The sequence below is a fragment of the Cydia splendana genome, chromosome 6 (assembly GCF_910591565.1).
Source record: "Cydia splendana chromosome 6, ilCydSple1.2, whole genome shotgun sequence".
In the NCBI taxonomy this organism is placed as follows: domain Eukaryota; kingdom Metazoa; phylum Arthropoda; class Insecta; order Lepidoptera; family Tortricidae; genus Cydia; species Cydia splendana.
In genome coordinates, this window is record NC_085965.1 from 24702965 (window position 1) to 24724138 (window position 21174).

The 21174-nt window shown below is 43.9% G+C and overlaps 1 protein-coding gene across 1 annotated transcript in view; it reads left to right on the forward strand.

Moving 5' to 3' along the window:
- LOC134791642 (pyridoxal-dependent decarboxylase domain-containing protein 1) overlaps positions 1–18346 on the forward strand; it is a 32533-nt gene extending 14187 nt beyond the window's left edge. Inside the window, exons 5-15 of the mRNA XM_063762699.1 lie at positions 232–446; positions 1660–1731; positions 1857–1916; positions 2620–2820; positions 5391–5435; positions 5552–5680; positions 12853–13014; positions 13120–13244; positions 13494–13693; positions 13829–15449; positions 15862–18346. Coding sequence (XP_063618769.1) covers positions 232–446; positions 1660–1731; positions 1857–1916; positions 2620–2820; positions 5391–5435; positions 5552–5680; positions 12853–13014; positions 13120–13244; positions 13494–13693; positions 13829–15449; positions 15862–15937 — 2906 coding nt within the window. The 3' untranslated portion in view covers positions 15938–18346. The remainder of the gene's footprint in view (positions 1–231; positions 447–1659; positions 1732–1856; positions 1917–2619; positions 2821–5390; positions 5436–5551; positions 5681–12852; positions 13015–13119; positions 13245–13493; positions 13694–13828; positions 15450–15861) is intronic.
- Positions 18347–21174: the final 2828 nt, after the last annotated feature.

A 21174-nucleotide genomic window follows, 5' to 3' on the forward strand; every position in this document is an offset into this window, starting at 1 on the left:
GTCTGCAAGGTAACTTTACAATTTCTATTCGAATTTTAAACAATTAACACTACAAATTTGAATTTCCAATTTTAAACAAGCTCACTGACCAGCAATTTCGGAACTAAAGTTTTTCAATAGAAAGGAGGATGGGTCAATTATACATAGTTCTGCAGAAATTTTGGACTAGTCATTGAGTTTTCACTTCTGTCGGCACTCCCGGAGTGCAACCCATTGTTTTTTTTTTGTCAGGACGTGGCATGGACGTATCTGCTCTTGAACGACTCTGCGAAGAAGACTTAGCGGCCGAACGCACACCGCTCCTAGCACTAGGAGCCGCCGGGGCAGCCCCCCTAGGAGGAGGAGATGACCTCGTAGCCTTGGCAGATGCGTGCCACCGCCGGGGGCTACATCTGCACCTGCGTGGGCATAGCCTTGCGCTGCCCGCGGCGTTGCCCAGAGACGAAGTTAGTAACATTGTCAATAGACATGCTTAGGTGATCTCGCACCACTCTGAGCTCTAGGAGCCGCCGGGGCAGCCCCCCTAGGAGGAGGAAACGACCTCGTAGCGTTAGCAGATGCGTGCCATCGTCGGGGGCTACATCTACACCTGCGTGACCTGCGTGGGCATAGCCTTGCGCTGCCCGCGGCGTTGCCCAGAGACGAAGTTAGTAACATTGTCAATAGACATGCTTAGGTGATCTCGCACCACTCTGAGCTCTAGGAGCCGCCGGGGCAGCCCCCCTAGGAGGAGGAAACGTCCTCGTAGCGTTAGCAGATGCGTGCCATCGTCGGGGGCTACATCTACACCTGCGTGGGCATAGCCTTGCGCTGCCCGCGGCGTTGCCCAGAGACGAAGTTAGTAACATTGTCAATAGACATGCTTAGGTGATCTCGCACCACTCTGAGCTCTAGGAGCCGCCGGGGCAGCCCCCCTAGGAGGAGGAAATGACCTCGTAGCGTTAGCAGATGTGTGCCACCGTCGGGGGCTACATCTACATCTACGGGGGCATAGCTTGGCGCTGCCCGCGGCGTTGCCCAGAGACGAAGTTAGTCATATTGTCAATAGACATGCTTAGGTGATCTCGCACCACTCTAAGCTCTAGGAGCCGCCGGGGCAGCCCCCCTAGGAGGAGGAAATGACCTCGTAGCGTTAGCAGATGTGTGCCACCGTCGGGGGCTACATCTACATCTACGGGGGCATAGCTTGGCGCTGCCCGCGGCGTTGCCCAGAGTCGAAGTTAGTAACATTGTCAATAGACATGCTTAGGTGATCTCGCACCACTCTGAGCTCTAGGAGCCGCCGGGGCAGCCCCCCTAGGAGGAGGAAACGACCTCGTAGCGTTAGCAGATGCGTGCCACCGTCGGGGGCTACATCTACATCTACGGGGCCATAGCTTGGCGCTGCCCGCGGCGTTGCCAAGAGACGATTGGTCTACTCGTTTGTCTTCAATGTCATAAAAAACCGTCAAGTTTATTTTTGTGCGATTAAGGCCCACTTGCACCATTCCACTAACCCGGGGTTAACCGGTTAAACCTGGAGTTACCATGGTTACCAGTGCAATTTGACACTAGATTAACGGTTTAACCGCTTAACCCCGGGTTAGTGGGATGGTGCAAGTGGGTCTAAGGCCTGTTATAGTTAGGTAATATTATAGTAAAGTATAACGTTTGTTTCAGAGTTATAGTATAGCTGACTCCGTCACACTCACGCCGGGACCTTGGTTCGGCGTTCCCGGCCTCCCTACTGTCGTATCCTTTTTAAACGGTCAAGATTATGAACGTAGTGAAAAAGAACAAAAAATAAATACATCTCGTATTAATTATGTAAATTAAAAAATAAGTGACAAAATAATTTTCCTGAAAAGAAATTACAGACATTTTACAAAATTCCAGAGCCTATGACGGCAAACGATCATTCCAAAGGTGTCAATCCGGTTAGTATCGAGTATAGATGATCACTTGTAAAAACTGCGGAAGTATTCTAGTAAAGTGTCTACATCGCTCGTCTCATTTGTTTTTCGTTTATTTCTTATGTCGTATTCGTACCTCGTTCTTTATTCGTCTCGTTATTTTTTGTCATTATCTTATTTGGTCTCGTTCAGTCAATAGCTAGCCATACACGTACGGATTTGCCCGCCGGATCTGCCTGAAAGATGTGTCTGACGGGCACATCCCGATCCGTTGGTTTTTAGCACGGACAGCGGACAGACATCCGGGGGATAAATCTGTGTCTATTTCTCGCCACACATGGACAGATAACTTAAAGCTTATGTACCGTAATTGTAAAGGTAAGCGTCGGCAAGAGGCTGCCGTGACCTGGCAGTCACTGCCCGGCAGTCGCTGCCCGGCAGTCGCCGCACTGCTTTATAGGGATTTGTATGACACCGTCCGACGCAGGAGGCAGAGCGGCGCGGCCGGGGGGCGTGGCCTGCGCGCGACCTCGGCCGTGCCGCCGAGCCGCTCCCGTAGCAGTATGGCAGCGCTGCCCGGTCCCGCCTATCCAAATGCTTACGGCGGCGCTGCCCAGCAGTCACGTTCGGCGGCGGCGGTCGGTCGCGGCTGCCGGACCGCGGCAGCGTCTTGCCGAATGCTATCTCAATTAATCGAACTGTGTGTTATATTTGTGTACTGGTGCAGGCGGGCAGCCGCGAGGGCGCGCTGGCCGCGCTCGGCGGCTTGACGGGCGGCGCGGGGCGGGGGGGCGGCGCGGGCGCGCTGCCGCTGTGGGCCGCGCTGCGCGCCGCCGGCGCCCGCGGACTCACCAAGAGGCTGGCGGGGGCCTTCCGGAACGCGAGGACGGCGAGAGCTATTGTGGCGGAGGCGGGACTAAAGATTCTGGTAAGCTACTAACTTATTATCGACTTTATATAGGACCGAAAGGGTGCGCTCACGCAACGGCCGACTCCTACCTTGCGCGACATGTGGACGACGAGGGCTATTTCTGAAGGGTCCTAAGTGAGGTAAGTTAGCAATATGTAGGCGGGTAGTTAATAAGGCCGCGCTGGCAGAGCTCGGCGGCCTGACAGGCTAACCCACCGACTGGCGATAGCTTTTCGTAATGCGAGGGCAGAGAACCGATACACCTGCTCCTGCCTTCCTTAATAGGGTATTTGACGTTATTTTATGAATGGTATCAATCGATTAGGTTCGTTTTAAGGATCAAATATGTCTGTACCCTCCCGTTGTCTTAAGGTGGATGTCTAGGGCTTTCCTGCCGACTAACCACCAAAAGATGGCGTGACTGTGCACAATTTTCGAATTATCACTATCTTTTTCAAAACTCAAACATTTTTAAGACGTGCTGATATCATGCGTCGACAACAAAAAATATGACGTCTAAATCGAAATATATTTACAGTCAACAGTCTGTAAATTTCATCAAAAATTTGTAAAAACGGCAAAATATTGCAATGTCTTGCATTCACGCACACTTACGTACTTAAAGTCACCTTAAAGTCAGTGTCAAATGTCGCAGATTCGTAATGTTACAGTAAAGTAACCTAGAGGGCGCAGCGGATGAATGTTTATTGTTGAAAAAAGATTAGAAATTAATTTAATATTTTTAAATATTATTATTGAATAACTGGTCATTTTTTTCCATTTTGCTAAAACAAACGATCCATAGTACCTAAATATCAAGGTTTAAAGTGCGGGAAGTCAACTTATTAAGAGAAAATCTGTAAATACAATTGTATGAAATTCGGACAAGGAGAACCACCTTAAAGCAATACAAAAGTCACAAATGATAGTCAAAGTCTGGCACCCGCACTTTACTGACGAAACGCTTCTAACAAAATGGCAATACATTTCATTCATTTCATTTTTATATTCCTTGCTTAGTGTGTGTACAAAAGGTCTTATGTGTAAATCATTGCATGTCTCAACACAACCCTGTGAGGGTATTGCAATACACTTAAGAGCTAAGAACTAAAGTACCAATACATAATAACATTTAATATACAAATCTAATTAGTTAGACATTAAAATTACAATTTAAATTAATTTAAAAATATGATAATAATATAATTTCCATTGATTTATGATAATTTTATATAAGATATATTGCTATTAAAGAGAGGTGACAATATCTATGACCATTTTCAATATCTTGACTCATCATTTTGTAGATATTCCGCGACGGTATAATAGTTTTTTTCCACAAGAAATTGCTTTAATATACGTATAAATTTGTTATAATCAGGTTCAGTTTTTATGTGATTCGGTAATTTGTTAAAAATCCTTATTGACGTGGGATAAGGTCCATTTTTATGTATCGCTAAATTAGATGATATTTGCATTAGATTACTTTTGGAACGAGATTCAAAACGACGAGGTACATCTCCGATTTTAGTGAACATTTCTGGGTGATTTTTAACGAATTTGCATGATTCTAAAATGTAGATACAAGGTAAGGTTAGGATGCCAAGGTTTTTAAAATAAGGTTTGCAGCTTTCTGGGTGTTTAGTGTTTGAAAGAATACGGATAGATTTTTTTTGTCAGATGAATAAATCTGGTGCGTCAGTGCTATTGCCCCATAAGATCACGCCATAGCTAAGCCACGCGTGCGCGAAGGCGTAGTATGCAGATAGGGTGGTCTGTAGGTCGGTGGTCCTTTTTAGTTGCCCTAGTGCATAATTAAATTGGCTGTATTTTGTTTTTATTTTTTGTACGTGATCTTTCCAATGTATATGGGTGTCGATAGTGATGCCGAGAAGTGGGAACGTGGGGACGCATTCTAGTTCAATGCCGTTGAAGGAAAAATTCATATCTAATTCGGTTTTTTGACGGGGCCTAAATTGCATTATTTTTGTCTTGGTAAAATTTATTTCTAAATTGTGATCGTTCATCCACCCTACAATGTTTGTAACTAGTTGATGTATTCTGTCATTCAGGTTGAAACTATTTTTACATGATAGTAGTAGGGAGAAATCGTCTGCAAACATGACACAAGTTTCGGAAACATCGTGACGTCACCTCACCATGTTACGTTTGAGGCCGTTTCGATGTATGGAAAACAAGGAAACTGCGATTTCGTCGGTGAAATATTGCGTTTATGTATATTGTGGCTATACAATATTTTTTAAGTAAAATGTAAGGAATCGAATAGTATAATTATGTTTTCCTATTTGGAAGTTAAAATGTTTTTTATTTTTTGAGTTTTTGAGGTCTTCTAATTTTTTATTATTCCCATATAGTATTTAAGTTTCCAATTTATTGTGATAGATTGCAACTAAATTTAGTTATACAATTCAACATGTGTCACAACCCTATTACTAACTTTTGCCATGTGTAGGTGTACCACTTGACTTTTATTTTCATGTAATAAATAACGTACCTCCTACGAGTCACAATGATGTACGAAACACACAAATATCTCTCAAATAAAATTATCATTAATTTTTTCACAGAGCGCAGAACCCGGCGGCGATGAACCACCAACCGTAGATCTAGTTGTGAGTACTTTTCTGACAACACTATCAATACCTACATCTCGATTGTCACTTGCCTCTCTGATCATAATAACTTGGAATATGAGAAAGTTAAACAAATCTGTTACTTTGTGTTACAGGAGGCAATATCTCGGGCATCGGCATGCGTTACATTTCAGTTTGCCCCCGAAGACTCGGAAAAGCCGCCGCCATATTACGACAAACTCAACTCGTGGCTCGGACAAGTGCTGCAGCGGGAGGCAGATATGGTCAGTTTTCTTGTTTATTTCTAAGCCTATCTCGATAATTAGTGACAGCAAGATTTTCCATAACGATAACATGTTAAACAACAAGAGTTACCTAAAAACTTGAGAAATTTACCATGTGTCAACACATCAGACGTGCGGTGCTCGCCGACTACTAAGACCAAGGCAGGGCAAGATCATCTGCATCCCGTGGCAGCTTTCTTTGCGCTGCCACGAAGTGCTGGAATAATCTTCCACCCCCAATCCGACAGAGCAGTACTATTGGTTGCATTAAATCAAGACTAAAACTTACCTAATGGACCAAGAAGGTTCTGCTGACTGGAGCTACATTTAAAAAACACTTTCCGTCTTCGTTTTCCTGTTCCCGTCATTGTTAATATCTATTTAGTACTTTAGTTACCCACCAAATTATATACACGACGGTTTTTTTAAGTCATTTAATTTCAAGGATGCATTCCTGAGCTTAAATTAAGTAACTTTCTCAAAGAAACCGGTATTCTAATTAACTCCATTTTGGAGATAGTAAATGATTTTTTTTTAGAAACAAACAGTCTTATAAAACATGTAGGTAAGTAAGCTAACAGCTAGAATTTCACATAGTGTAGACCTATAGTTTCCTATATGTAAAACATATTTTGTAATAAACTTAATACTATGAAATGCTATCTAAGTATAACAACTATAAAAAATAACAAATAACACATAATGAGATAGCTTAACCTAACTTTCAGACTTAGGTATTTAATAAAGCGTTCATACACTTTTCATTACACAACCTGCATGCGCGTTGAATGTATGATTGCTGTGCATATTTAGTTCGACATATTCCAACACTGACCAGCATTTTGCTCCGACAACCACGTTCTGTTCTACGAGGCACTCGAAAACCTATATTATGTAGAAGTTCAGGAGCATCTACAAGATTATTAATTAACCGACTTCCATTTCATAGAAGGAGGAGGTTCTGTATTCGGTTGTGGCTATGTTATTATTTTAAATAAAAATACTAAATCATTACAAGAGCGCCTTAATGACAGAGGTTGAAGACTGTGTCTTGAGATTGAGGAGGCGTAATTTTCATAGTTATTAATACCCCTTATTCGGAATTCAAGAGCTTTAATAAATATTTTTTGAACCCTTTCTATTCTCTTTTTATGTACATCATAGTAAATGTTGTCGATATGAGGAATGAATGTTAGTTTAGTGTCAATTAATACACCCAAATCACGTATACTGTTCTGACGCGTTAGAGTACTGCCACATAATTTATAATTGTATAATATAGGATTTTTTTACGTGCAAATGTGATATTAACGGAGCATTTGCTATTATTTAAAAACTTTAAAAAAAAATTTGACTTTCAAAAACTATGTACTTCCAGTGCAGTACTCCTCAAATCTGAGTAAATCCTCTTGCAGCATAGAACAGTCGGCAGGGGTCTTAATAACTCGGCATATTTTGGTGTCATCCGCATAGAGAAGAGCTTTTGAGTTAGATAAACACTCCGTTATATCATTAATGTATAATACAGTCAGCAGCAGATATACCTAAGCGGGCAAGGTGTCCAAGAAAACATATACACTTCAATCGTCACAAAAATAAGGACATCTAAGTTGTCATTTTCACGTAGGCTTTCAGTTCGTCACATATATCTTAAATTATGAGATTTTCTTTAAGACATACACCCTTATTTAATCACAATGACAATAACGGTTAGAACGTCAGTGGTAACTAAGCACTCAAATTCAAGCTGCTGTCATTATTACCTATACATCAGTCAAATCTTACAATAAAAAAACAATGCGTGATGTAGTTCTGTATTTTTTCTACATTGTTTGGAGTCTTTGGAGGAATGTGAGACTGTGTTTTGCAAGCAAAAAAAAGTTGTGCTCTCTGCGTAATTTGCGAAAAACTCCTAAAATTTCGGACTTTTTTCAGATTTTACGGTTTCATTATAAAACTATGGGTTTTTGGTCAAAATTTGCTATGTAATGTTGAAAGTATATTAAATTTGGAACAATTTAAGCCCATAAACAGCGCTGTATGTCAAATAGTTCTTGAGTTATAGAGCTTTAAAAAGAAGGGATTTTTTTTCCTTGAATAAAATTTTTAGTTTTTCCTATATTTTAAGACAAATATCGGCACAAACGCTCATGCTATGAGGTATATTGCAATAAACAAAGTTGTAGCAAATTTAATTACCTTTCATTTAAGTGTGCAAAAAATGAAATTGCTATAATGGGGAAGGCACCTAATGTATTGTTTAAGGCATTGTCAAAATCCCTACAAAAGGCAGTACCATCGACGAGAACGCAATCTACGATTCGCTTTACCGGTTTTCCCCGATAGCAGCAGAGCGATGTCGGAGATCAACCATTTTTAAAATGCACCCCCCTCTTAAGGACTTCATTCATTCAGTAATTAAATCAAGATACAATCTGTAGTTTGGCTTGTTTCTCGGCCCCACTTTTTGGTTGTAGCCATAGATCCCACGATGCCGATTCTGATTTATGTTTTTGGATTTGGATTTGTATTTATGGTTTTGAACTTGTTTTGATACGACCTTGACAATAGTTCACGGTAATTGGCGTGGTGTTGGTGAAACACCCTGAAATTACTGGAAGTCATGTCATTAGTATCTAGCTCGCGCTCGCTTATTGGTGCTCTTGAGTGTACTCTGAGTCGTGGTAATACAAGATCACGATAATATCCTAAGATCCTAACCATAACATATTGATTCATCAGAATCAGCTACCATTACCCACTCTAGGTAAACGTTTGTGTTATAGGGCATGTATGTGACTCAGTCTTGTCATGTAACCAGTATATTAAAACTTCTTCAATGGTTTACCGTATTTACACAATAAATTACAAATTCATTTCCAATGGTTGTTAAGGCTAAATGAATGTGGAGCTACTGCTCAGAGAGTTGTCAATGCACGGGTTGTAACTAGCAATACTTCCTTCACTAGTAGTATTTACTGTATAAATGTATTAATAGTAAAAAATAAAAATAATGAGAAAGTAAATGGGTCAATTAGTCAATAGAAAAAAAGTATTTGTTTGGTTTTATGAAACCACGATACAAGTAAAACATTTTTCGGATTGTAGATATAGGCATTTAACTGAAAATATTCGGAAATTTATCCGATTTAGGGTGTTAAGAACGGGTTTTTAATCTTAACTTAATAAATATTCTCTTTAATTATCTTATAAAAGCTCGCCCAACGCCAATCACGCCAATGTAATTCACGCCAGTTACTCAACATGATGTTGTAGTTCATAATATCGCTTATACGCGAGTCAAGGGCTAAAGCAACCGGTATAAAGTAAGCTTTCCGATATGAAACAAATGTATGCAATCCGCCCGGCTTGGCAGATCATGTTAACACACACTTATCTATACTTACCTACGTCTTTCGTTCAGTTCTTTTTCTATTAATGATATGGTTTGTCAATTTATACACCTATCTAGTAAAGACTAATAGGATATTGCTAGTTAAAACCCGTGGATTATAACACATACGTGTACCTAGAGTGGGTAATAGTAGCTGATTCTGATGTATCAATTTGTTATGGTTAGGATTTTTTGGTGATCTTGTATTACCACGAGTCAGAGTACACTCAAGAGCACCAATAAGCGAGCGCGAGCTAGATACTAATGACATGACTTCCAGTAATTTCAGGGTGTTTCACCAACACCACGCCAATTACCGTGAACTATCGTCAAGGTCGTATCAAAACAAGTTCAAAACCATAACAAATTGTTAAATCAGAATCGGCATCTTGGAATCTATGGCTACAACCAAAAGTGGGGCCGAGAAACAAGCCAAACTACAGATTGTATCTTGATTTCATTACTGAAGGAATGAAGTGCTTAAGAGGTGAGTGCATTTAAAAAATGGTTGATCTCTGGCATTGCTCTGCTTCTATCGGGAAAAACCGGTAATAGATAATCGTAGATTGCGTTCTCGACGATGGTACTGCCTTTTGAAGTGATTTTGACAATGCATAAAACAATACATTAGTTGCCTTCCCCATTATAGCAATTTCATTTTTTTAACGATAACTAGAGAACTGTAGGACTTACTGACTTTTACTAGCACTTAAATGAAAGGTAATTAAATTTGCTACAACTTTATTCCTTGCAATATATCTCATAGCATGAGCGGTTGTGCCGATATTTGTCTTAAAAAATAGGAAAAACTAAAAATTTCATTCCAAGGAATAAAATATCCTTTTTTAAAGCCCCATATCTCAAGAACTATTTAACATACGTCACTGTTTATAGGCTTAAATTGTTCCAAATTTAATATACTTTCAACATTACATAGCAAGTTTTGACCAAAAACCCATAGTTTTATAATGAAACTGTAAAATCTGAAAAAATTCCGAAATTTTAGCAGTTTTTCGCAAATTACGCAGAGAGCACAACTTTTTTTTGCTTGCAAAACATAGTCTGACATTCCTCCAAGGACTCCACACAATATACAAAAAATACAGAACTACATCACGCATTGTTTTTTTAAGAGATTTTTTTGTAAGATTTGACTGGTGTACTACACGCACTGCCAATCACGTACGTCACCAGCCAGGGTGCCACCAGTTGCTAAGCAGTTGTTATTTCAATGGTAACTATTAACCATCAACATTTGATCTGTTTAACTTTAAAAAAAATATTGTAGCAGCTACGAATTGACATCTCCTTTCTTAAAGAAGTATTTTATCGTCAAGTGTCAAACTTAGACAATAAATAAGTAGGTTCTACGAGAACGATCGGTTTTTTATTTTAACTGTCATAGGCGGCCGTTCTTCCAAACCGTAGAGCATACAGGGTGATTGGTAATTCGCCGTATTCCTATGACCCATAGAATAACCCCTTTCAAGGAATACGGCGAATTACCAATCACCCTGTATATATATGTTAATAAATTTATTTAGCCCGCTTATTGTACTAAAATATACTATACAGGGTGGCCCATTTAGATCGGTCAGTATGGGAAAATCTGAAACTATAAGACCGATCTCTTCTTAGGAACCATGTCATCGATTTTTGTAACGAGAGAAACTGCATTCATAATTTTAAAAAAATGTGTACTCAGCTCGGGAATCGAAGCCCGAACGTTTTGAAAAATAAAACTAAGACTATTTCTATTTAGATAGGTATCGATTGTGTAGGTCTTAAGCAGTAAATGTTACTATGAAACATGATGTCTGAAATGAATAAAATGCATTGTTTTCATATCCTTTCATTTATTTTAGTAAGTTTTCGAAAAGACCACCTTTTTTTTTCAATACATTTTACATACATTTTTTTTAAATGTATGAATGCAGTTTTTATTGTTACTAAAATCGATGACATGGTTCCTAAGAAGAGATCGGTGTATGTCTTATAGTTTAAGATTTTCCACTACTGACCGATCTAAATGGGCCACCTGTATAGTACTAAAATACTATTGCTCCGAATCGATCAAAGAACGAAGGAGAAAATAATTGAATTGAAACGTAACACGTTCACTGTCCCAATCTGACATGTAAACCTTATGGCTTTGTAATAGAGGCTAGCTGTGGCCCCACGTGAGGAGCACGGGTAGTAAAGGTAAAAAATATCTTTGAACTTATTGTTAGTATAACCTAGCAGTAAGGGGTCATCCATTAATTACGTCACACGAATTTCTAGGTTTTTTGACCCCTCCCCCCCTCCTTGTCACACTTGGTCACATTTGGCAAACCCCTCCCCCCTGGTGTGACGTCACATTTCTTCAACGAAATCGGCAAATATTTATTTAATATTTTATCAAAATATTTTTGACAAAGGAAATATTAGTGATTTTATAACCCAAAACTGATTAAGAAATAAAATTAAACGAATAACAACGATTATCGTTTCAAAAACTTGTTATTTAAATGATAATTAACGTATAAAATAATTTAAATACATTTTCGGTTACTGATGAAGTTAAAGTGACGTCACAAAGTTTATGACTCCCCCCTCCCCCTTGTCACAACATGTCACATTTTCTTGACCCCTCCCTCCCCCTAAACGTGTGATGTAATAAATGGATGACCCCTAAACATCAAATGGCATTTCGCACAGGGGTAATCTAAGGAACGCCCACTGCGGGTTCAAACCTACAACGTCCTGTTAGAAGTCGCACATACGCTACATGTGACATATCTTCAAAAATTATATAAACTAATGCGAATATACATAAAACCAGAAGACACAAATTAATAATAGAAATGAAACCCAAAAAAAATAAAAAGCTGTAATCTCTAGGTGTGTGGTGTGTGCGACTGAGATTTGAACCCGCGGTCTCCGCTTTGAAAAGCAAACGCCTGTTACTGAGACCACAACGTGCCTTGACAATTGGCTCTAAATTCGGCTTCAGTTAGCTTTCGCTATGTGTCATTCGTTTTGACGATTCTGCTAAAAGAAATAGTTTGTAGTAAGTTGACCGAGAGGCCCCTGTCAAATGGTTGAAGAGCAAAACGTGAGATAGATGTATGTGATGACAATACTGTACTGCTTTCGATGATTGTCAAAAGGCTTTACCTGAAATTAGCATGGTTATTTTTCATTCAATATTCGACCATACTTGTATGCTTTAAACGTCTATTTTTCCATATTGCTCAGATATATCTGACACGTTGACCGCTTAGATACTAGTGGTTTTTTGACAGCTAAGGTATCAATGACTTGTTGTAAGTGTAGAAATTAATGAATAGCGACTGTTAAGATATTTGTGACACGTTGAGCGCTCACAAGTAAATGCTACCATGACAGTCAACAACTTTTTGACAGCTTAAACGTTTACCTCTCTTTGAGCACCTGGAGTGTATAGCGACTTCTGCTGCTGACTGTACAAATAACAGAGGGCCCAGATGGGATCCCTGGGGGACCCCTGACGTGGCTTGTTTGAAAGCTTGACACGTTGCTTACTGTTTATAAATATGCTACTAATCGCAAGTACTATTTTGGATGATCGATATTCGCTATGTCATTGATATGTCATAGTTTTCAATTGTTTGGTGGATTTAAACATAATGTCCGTGTTACAAAAACGCTATGAATTAGTTTTTATGTAAAAAAAAATACTATGCCATTCGGCTGTGCCGCCGGCACATTTCAAGGGGTAGCGACGGTAGCGATAATTTTCCGTCCTCGGCAACAGATCAGCATAGAAGTGTGCGAGACAGAGAGCCACGGCGTGGTGCTGCGCTACTGCCCGCTGGAGGGCGCCGCCACGGGCGCGCTGGACGCGCTGCCGGCCGTGCTCGACGCGCAGGTCCACGTGCTCAGGGCCACGGCTACGCTGAGGGAACCTTTCTTACAGGTAACCACAGTTTATATCCCAATAGCAGTAGGATAGGATTCTGGGAGTTTTTATTTAAAAATGTAAATAGTGACAGATGTAACCTTACCAAACCGTGTTGTGCAGCACGTGGCGGCGCTGCCATGCCTGGTGGCGGCGCACGTGCCGGGCTGGGCGGGGCTGGGCGGCGTGCGCTACGTGCCGGCCGGCTGGCAGGACGCCGCGCCCGAGCGACAGGACGCGCTCAACAGGTACCTCACTATGCTCATTTTTCATCGCACATGCTCGTAAAAGGTGTTATTACAAGAAGGCGATGCGATCCGAAAAAACACCGTCACAAAACAAACAAAATAGCATTTCTTTTGTTTTACTGTTTTGTCACACAAACGAAATTCATCCCAATTAACTCTATACAACAAGGTTCAAATAAAAGAAAAATTGTATGTCGTGCGTTACAAGGTAAAAGTGTCCGTATGTTAGATAACGTGTATTTCGCACAGGCAACTAGTGGAGGCCCTGCGAGCGACGGACGGCGCCTTCAGCTGCGGCGAGGCCGCGGACGGGCGCGCCTGCGTGCGCTTCGGGATGGTGACCGCCGACACCGACGTGCAGGAGCTGCTGGAGCTGGTGCTGCTGGCCGGCAAGGACGTCGAGGACTCCTCGAGGGAGCTCACCGACATGACCGAGGTGCTAAAGAAGGGTACGTACACGAGGCCGGCCGCCGGAACGAGAGGAGGCCGGACGGAAGCCTCGGTCGGTCGCGCGTTAGTCTTTCGCCCGGCCGGGCCTCGGGAGGTCGAGAGGCTTCGGTTTACATTATATATCGTGTCGACAGGTATCGAAGAGGCGGTGGCGGACCTGGAGCGCGAGAACGCTCACCGGCTGTGGCAGGAGGGGCTACTGCGCCGCGTGCCCGTGGTGGGCCGCGTCGTGGACTGGTGGGCGCCGGCCGCCGTGCCGCCGCCGCCCGGCCGCCGCCTGCACCTGCAGCACGGCACGCTGCAGCCCACCAGCGACATCTACAGGTGGGTCGCTGTTACACCCGTACAGGAGGGGCTGCTGCGCCGCGTGCCCGTGGTGGGCCGCGTCGTGGACTGGTGGGCGCCGGCCGCCGTGCCGCCGCCGCCCGGCCGCCGCCTGCACCTGCAGCACGGCACGCTGCAGCCCACCAGCGACATCTACAGGTGGGTCGCTGTTACACCCGTACAGGAGGGGCTGCTGCGCCGCGTGCCCGTGGTGGGCCGCGTCGTGGACTGGTGGGCGCCGGCCGCCGTGCCGCCGCCGCCCGGCCGCCGCCTGCACCTGCAGCACGGCACGCTGCAGCCCACCAGCGACATCTACAGGTGGGTCGCTGTTACACCCGTACAGGAGGGGCTGCTGCGCCGCGTGCCCGTGGTGGGCCGCGTCGTGGACTGGTGGGCGCCGGCCGCCGTGCCGCCGCCGCCCGGCCGCCGCCTGCACCTGCAGCACGGCACGCTGCAGCCCACCAGCGACATCTACAGGTGGGTCGCTGTTACACCCGTACAGGAGGGGCTGCTGCGCCGCGTGCCCGTGGTGGGCCGCGTCGTGGACTGGTGGGCGCCGGCCGCCGTGCCGCCGCCGCCCGGCCGCCGCCTGCACCTGCAGCACGGCACGCTGCAGCCCACCAGCGACATCTACAGGTGGGTCGCTGTTACACCCGTACAGGAGGGGCTGCTGCGCCGCGTGCCCGTGGTGGGCCGCGTCGTGGACTGGTGGGCGCCGGCCGCCGTGCCGCCGCCGCCCGGCCGCCGCCTGCACCTGCAGCACGGCACGCTGCAGCCCACCAGCGACATCTACAGGTGGGTCGCTGTTACACCCGTACAGGAGGGGCTGCTGCGCCGCGTGCCCGTGGTGGGCCGCGTCGTGGACTGGTGGGCGCCGGCCGCCGTGCCGCCGCCGCCCGGCCGCCGCCTGCACCTGCAGCACGGCACGCTGCAGCCCACCAGCGACATCTACAGGTGGGTCGCTGTTACACCCGTACAGGAGGGGCTGCTGCGCCGCGTGCCCGTGGTGGGCCGCGTCGTGGACTGGTGGGCGCCGGCCGCCGTGCCGCCGCCGCCCGGCCGCCGCCTGCACCTGCAGCACGGCACGCTGCAGCCCACCAGCGACATCTACAGGTGGGTCGCTGTTACACCCGTACAGGAGGGGCTGCTGCGCCGCGTGCCCGTGGTGGGCCGCGTCGTGGACTGGTGGGCGCCGGCCGCCGTGCCGCCGCCGCCCGGCCGCCGCCTGCACCTGCAGCACGGCACGCTGCAGCCCACCAGCGACATCTACAGGTGGGTCGCTGTTACACCCGTACAGGAGGGGCTGCTGCGCCGCGTGCCCGTGGTGGGCCGCGTCGTGGACTGGTGGGCGCCGGCCGCCGTGCCGCCGCCGCCCGGCCGCCGCCTGCACCTGCAGCACGGCACGCTGCAGCCCACCAGCGACATCTACAGGTGGGTCGCTGTTACACCCGTACAGGAGGGGCTGCTGCGCCGCGTGCCCGTGGTGGGGCGCGTCGTGGACTGGTGGGCGCCGGCCGCCCAAAAAAATGTACCGTACCATTGGCCTAATGTCGAGTAGATGGCGTTAATTTCAATATTTATCAAATTAACACATATCAATGAAATAATAAGGATCAAAGTCAAATGGCGTTCTAACAGTTGTAATCTTCTGTCGAAAGATGGCAATTAATTTACTGTGGCTACATAATTTACTTTAACAATCAGCCTCTATTTCAAATTATCTTTGGTATAACTTATATAATATTACAGTTTATTAAGCTCAACGAAAAGAGAATGTCGAAGGGACCATCATTTGACGCGAGGAATAACATAAAACCTAAACTGATTTAATAATAACCAACAGGTACGTCCAAAAGAAGGCGGAGTCGGAACCGGCGCGCGCACATTCACCGGCCAGACAACCGGCTACCGACCAGTAGGCAAGTTGGCACACGTTGCTGATGTTGACACGTGGCACACGACACGTTGCCAACGTTGGCACACTCGCCGCCCACCGTTGACAGGCTCGCCATGTAAATCGGCTCGCGATCTGACCATTAAGCCGCATTTAGACTGATCAAGAACTTGCATGCGATTTTCGTTACATTACGGTGTTTGGTCGATCGACTGAAGTCATTGTACTCTGTAGTTAGCAATGAATCGAATATTGTATGCTTGCTCTCGCGCCGTATAAATGGTGTTTGAGTGTTCAGAAGAAGTGGAAGAAATTGTTAACAAATCCATTTATCTTTTTATTTCCATAGCACCTGCTTTTTGCTTATTACTATGTATATACACTTGAGGTTACGTCTAGGTAGCTTCAATTTACAACTAAATGTTTTAGCCGCCTACAGATAAAGAATAACTAAGACAAAAGCAATTTTGATTTGTAAAAATAAATAATCAATATACAATGAAATGGGAGGCCTTTTTATTAGTCTCCGGGCGGCTAGAAGATTTGTCAAATAGTATAAAATTGTTTACTTTTTCCTCCATTTCTCTTGAACACTATTTTTAGGCTTCACAACGCGACACGCGACAGTTTAGGATAAAATATAACAATCGGTCCGATTGTAAATCTTTATTCATTATATTTAATTTTATAGCTATAAATGAATTGCTCCGTCGGTCGACCGACGACCAAAGATTGTCGCGATAATTTTTCAACAAAAATGTAATATTCCGCCAATTTTTAAGCAATAATTTTATAGTACGAATTGAATAGGCAACCAATTCAAAGCCCAGTGGCATTACTTAAAGTATTATTTAATTTGAATGAAATTAAGTGGCAACGTGATTCATTATTTATAGTGGAATCTTAAAGATGTCAAGCACTGGAGTTACCTGGTCAATGCCTTAATTTTAACTTTAATTGCTTTACCTAATTGTTCAACTATTTTGACTTTTAACGTCGTGATTTGGCATTTTTGTGGTAAAACCGTTTGTAGGTAATTGCGAAATTCTTGTTGTTTACATCGATCGGTGACATTCGATCATGTTTGTTGTCAAACAGTCTCCTTACCCGATAAATTAGTACCACTGAAAATACGCACCATGGCGAAGGCCGAATCATGTTATGGTATAAAACAATTCATGACATACAAACAGTGGAGGCTTATAATATAAGTTACTTACTTACTTACTCCGTTGGCTCAGCGACCCAAAATGAGACTTGGCCTCCGACACAAGACAGCGCCACTTTTCTCGGTCCTGTGCGACCTCTCGCCAATTGTTGACTCGAAGTTCGCGCAGGTCCGCCTCCACCATTAAGGGGGGGTTCCTCTCCTTCCACCTTACTCAGGTCCTCTCGGGGCATGGTTGCTTCGGGAGATACCTGTGTAGGAGGGCGGGACGGGAACCAACTATGCAATGCCACGACTGCGGCAATGCCGAAGACACGGCGCTACACACGCTGGCCATTTGCCCAGCGTGGGCTGATGAGAGGGCCGCACTCGTGGCCGTAGTGGGGACAGACTTGTCCTTGCCAGCGGTGGTAAAAGCCATGCTTGGTGGGGAGAGTCGATGGAAGGCGGTGGCCTCCTTCTGCGAGGACGTGATGGTGCAGAAGGAGGCAGCGGAGCGTAGCAGAGAGGAAGATCCAGCCTCTCAGCCAATGCGCCGCAAGCGCGTGGGGTGGCGGCGGTTGGCATACGACCGCCGGTTACCCCCATAAGGGCACTTGTGGGCGGCAGGCTCGGGGACGTCTGTCGCCCACACAAAGGTCCCTGCGTGGGCGGGCGCGATGTGTAATCAACGCGCCCACTGAGGTGAAGGGGTGATTTCCCCTAGAGTCGGGTCCGAGTCCGGACGGTCGCTGGCGAGGTTGCGGAAGAGTACTTCGGCGTTCCTGGGACCTCGCCATATAGCAGCGAGGCGGCAACAGAGGGGTTTTAGTGGGTAACCCTGGGGTCTCATTAGCCCACAACAGGGAGTCCCACATAACCATCCCGGCCCGACCCCGCGCCGGGTGGTATGCGTAAAGCATTTGCCCTCTTAGAAAAAAAAAAAAAAAAGGTCCGCCTCCACCATGTCGCACCAGCGATATCTGGGGCGTCCGACAGGACGTCTTCCTGCTGGACGGCCCAGGTATGCTCTTAGGTACGTTCTTATAATATAAGTTAACCATCTAAAATACGTAAACAAGGTGCTTGAGTGTCGCAGCTCTTAAACGTGTAAAGTTAAGGTACTGGCCACGTGCCTCCTACTGTGGTTAACGAGTACATTATATTAATAATTATGATTGTATCCTTGACCGCACCTATGTCTATTAATAATAATGGTGAGACTAAATTATTATGTGTACAAATTTATGTTATCAATAACCTGTATAAAATAAATAATATGAACATAACTGTCTTACAATTTAACCCCGACAATCCTTGCTCACTACGTTATGAGTTATGGCTGATGCGTTTCCATCAGCGATTCGCTTCACGCTGAGTGAGGGTAGGCTAATGAAGTGATTATATTGTTTCTTAATAAACACATCCCTCGCTACGCATCCTTGCATATCTCTGGTGGAAACGCATCCTAAATGTGCCCATATTTTGAAGGCATTTACGCGACCCCAAAAGTTTAATTTCATAATTAAACTTGTTCTACACAATGTCGTTTATGAAATAATTGTGATTGAAAATGTATGGGGCCGCAGATAAAAGGGCATAAGTCATATAAAACAAGATTTTTACTTTTTGCTTTAACGTCGTAATTTCTTAACAAACTCAACCAGGACATACAGTGTGGAAAGATAAGTCGGGCCCTGGAGGGAAACTACCTTAACCCCTCAACTGCCTTGTCCCGTATCCGTCCCAGACAATTTGGACTATAATAAACAGTTGAAAGGTTATTAATTCAGTAGAAAATTTTTGACACTGGCGTTCGAGGGGTTAAATCCTTAAGCTAGCTCATTTTACTTAAAGGAGACATTACTTTTTTTTTTAAAGAAACAAAACTGCATTCAAAGATTTTCTAAAACTCGCTTGCCTCGCCCGGGACTTGAACCGACTAAAAATTCCAAAAAATACATCACACTCGCAATTTTATTCTATAGTCGAGACAGTTAATGTTAATGATAACATTTCTCCAAGAAACATTAGGTCTTACACTCGTCTGTCGTACAAAATATCCATAAAATCTAATATTTAGTAAAGCCTGACAACAGTTTATTTAACCCTGAGATAGTGTCGCTGCAAACAGCTTACGTATGGCAATAATGTGCGTACGTCATGTATAGTCGGGGTAGTGGGCATTGGCTTCATGTTGATACTCGTATAATGTCAAAACATTGCTTACAGAGAATTCGGTTATTTCAATTTACCTATTCGTCAAAATCTGATTCTAAATATTCAATATTTATATATTCTTCGTTTTCTGACTCTGACGAAGTCTGATTTGATGTCCTTATAATATTTATTTAAACAACTAACCAGTTCAATAAAACCGCACTATAAAATGTCAATACCGGTCATGTCAACAACCAACTTTAAAACATTGTTTATTGGAATGCTATGTAATCCTTCGTCTTTTTTAAGCTGTAAGTATTTGATTGCATTCACTACAATTTTTTTCGCATCTGGTAATTTTTTTTGGCATTTTTGTAATAAAACCGTTTATATTTGAATATATTCGTAGATATTTTCCGTTTGTTTACATCGGTGACATTCGATGACATCCAACGTTCGTTGTCAAAGAGTACTTGTTGCCAGTAAAAGAAATTAGTACCATTGAAAATCCGCAAAATGGCGAGGGTCAAATAAACTGTTGTCAGGCTTTACCTACTCAAATTTTTTTTACAAGACAAATTGAAGAAAAATCTTTGAATGCAGTTTTGTGTCTTTTTAAAAATAAAGGAATGTCTCCTTTAAGTAAAATGAGCCAGCTTAAGGATTTAAGGTAGTTTCCCTCCATGTAGCAGGAGATCTAAGGTCCACCACCTTGCATTTTGGAGACAAAGCAAACCGCTTGGAACAGGTGTTCCTGGGGGTGATCTGAGCTGATTAAGCCCGGTTGCCAAGAGGTTCTCCCCAGCAAGTGGGCAGGGGAGGGGGGGTAAAAGTGCCTCCGGCGCGCCTCACTCTAAGCTTTATATCTGCATACATCTAGCAAATATATCAAGTTTGGTGTCTTTTTCATGTAATTCGAGGATGAAGAATTCAGTTCTGTGACTAAATTTTCACTCACCCATACAAAAAAATCGAGAAATTCAAAATTCAAAAAAAATTGTTTAATTTTTTTTTTCGTAAATCCTCTAAAATATTTAAACTATGAGGATTTGCTCTAGAAAAAAAAAACCTGTTAATAGCCCAGTTATCGTACTATACAGAATAGTAAACTTCTCAAACATTTTTTTTTTCATAATTCTGTTAAAAAAAATGTTTTGTGTCGCGCGGCGTACCTGCATTGTAAGAGCGGTATGCAGCGTTTAGGATTTTTAAGTATGTTTAGATGATTTCTGATAAGTTGTTATTCTTCTGGTTGTAGATTACATTAATAAATTACTTCTGGAAGTGATATATATACAAATATAAATTAAATATATAAATAAAGATGTTGGGAAAACTTTCGCCAACAGAGTTAAGTATTATAAATGTGATAAAATTAACATTATTATTTGCATGTCTTTTCCATATCTCGGGACCATGGGGTCCCGGACCTTTGGGAGGCGTACGTGGGGACGAAGCCAACAGCGCAGAGGCCCTTTAAGGCACGTTAATCTAAAAGCAAGGGATACATGTGGTGGATACTATCCCCGAACGCACAATGTGATACATCTGGAGATGGTCCCCGCCAGGTGCAAAGACTATTACAGTGCAGCACTTTTGTGCTGCGATGGGAACTAAGGTCATGGGCTATAAATTTGAAAGTTGGATGGACTGGATAATGGGCTATGGGAAAGACTAGCGGACACCTGCCGTGACAATCAGTCTCAAAATTGTAAATGACAGGTGGTGACTCGCCAACTCATTGAGTGGGCCCCGCAATGGCCGCACGCACAGTGCGACAACAGGGCAACACTTTGGAGTGGCTGTGAGGTTGTCGAGAGGTGAGTCTGCGGTAGCCAGATCCCGGTAATCCGTTCAGCAGGCCGCCGGCGTTATGACATTTTACACTTCCAACCTGGAGCATAGGTCTCGCTCTCGCCACTCCATTCTGGCCGGCCAATCAAGGCAAGCACAGA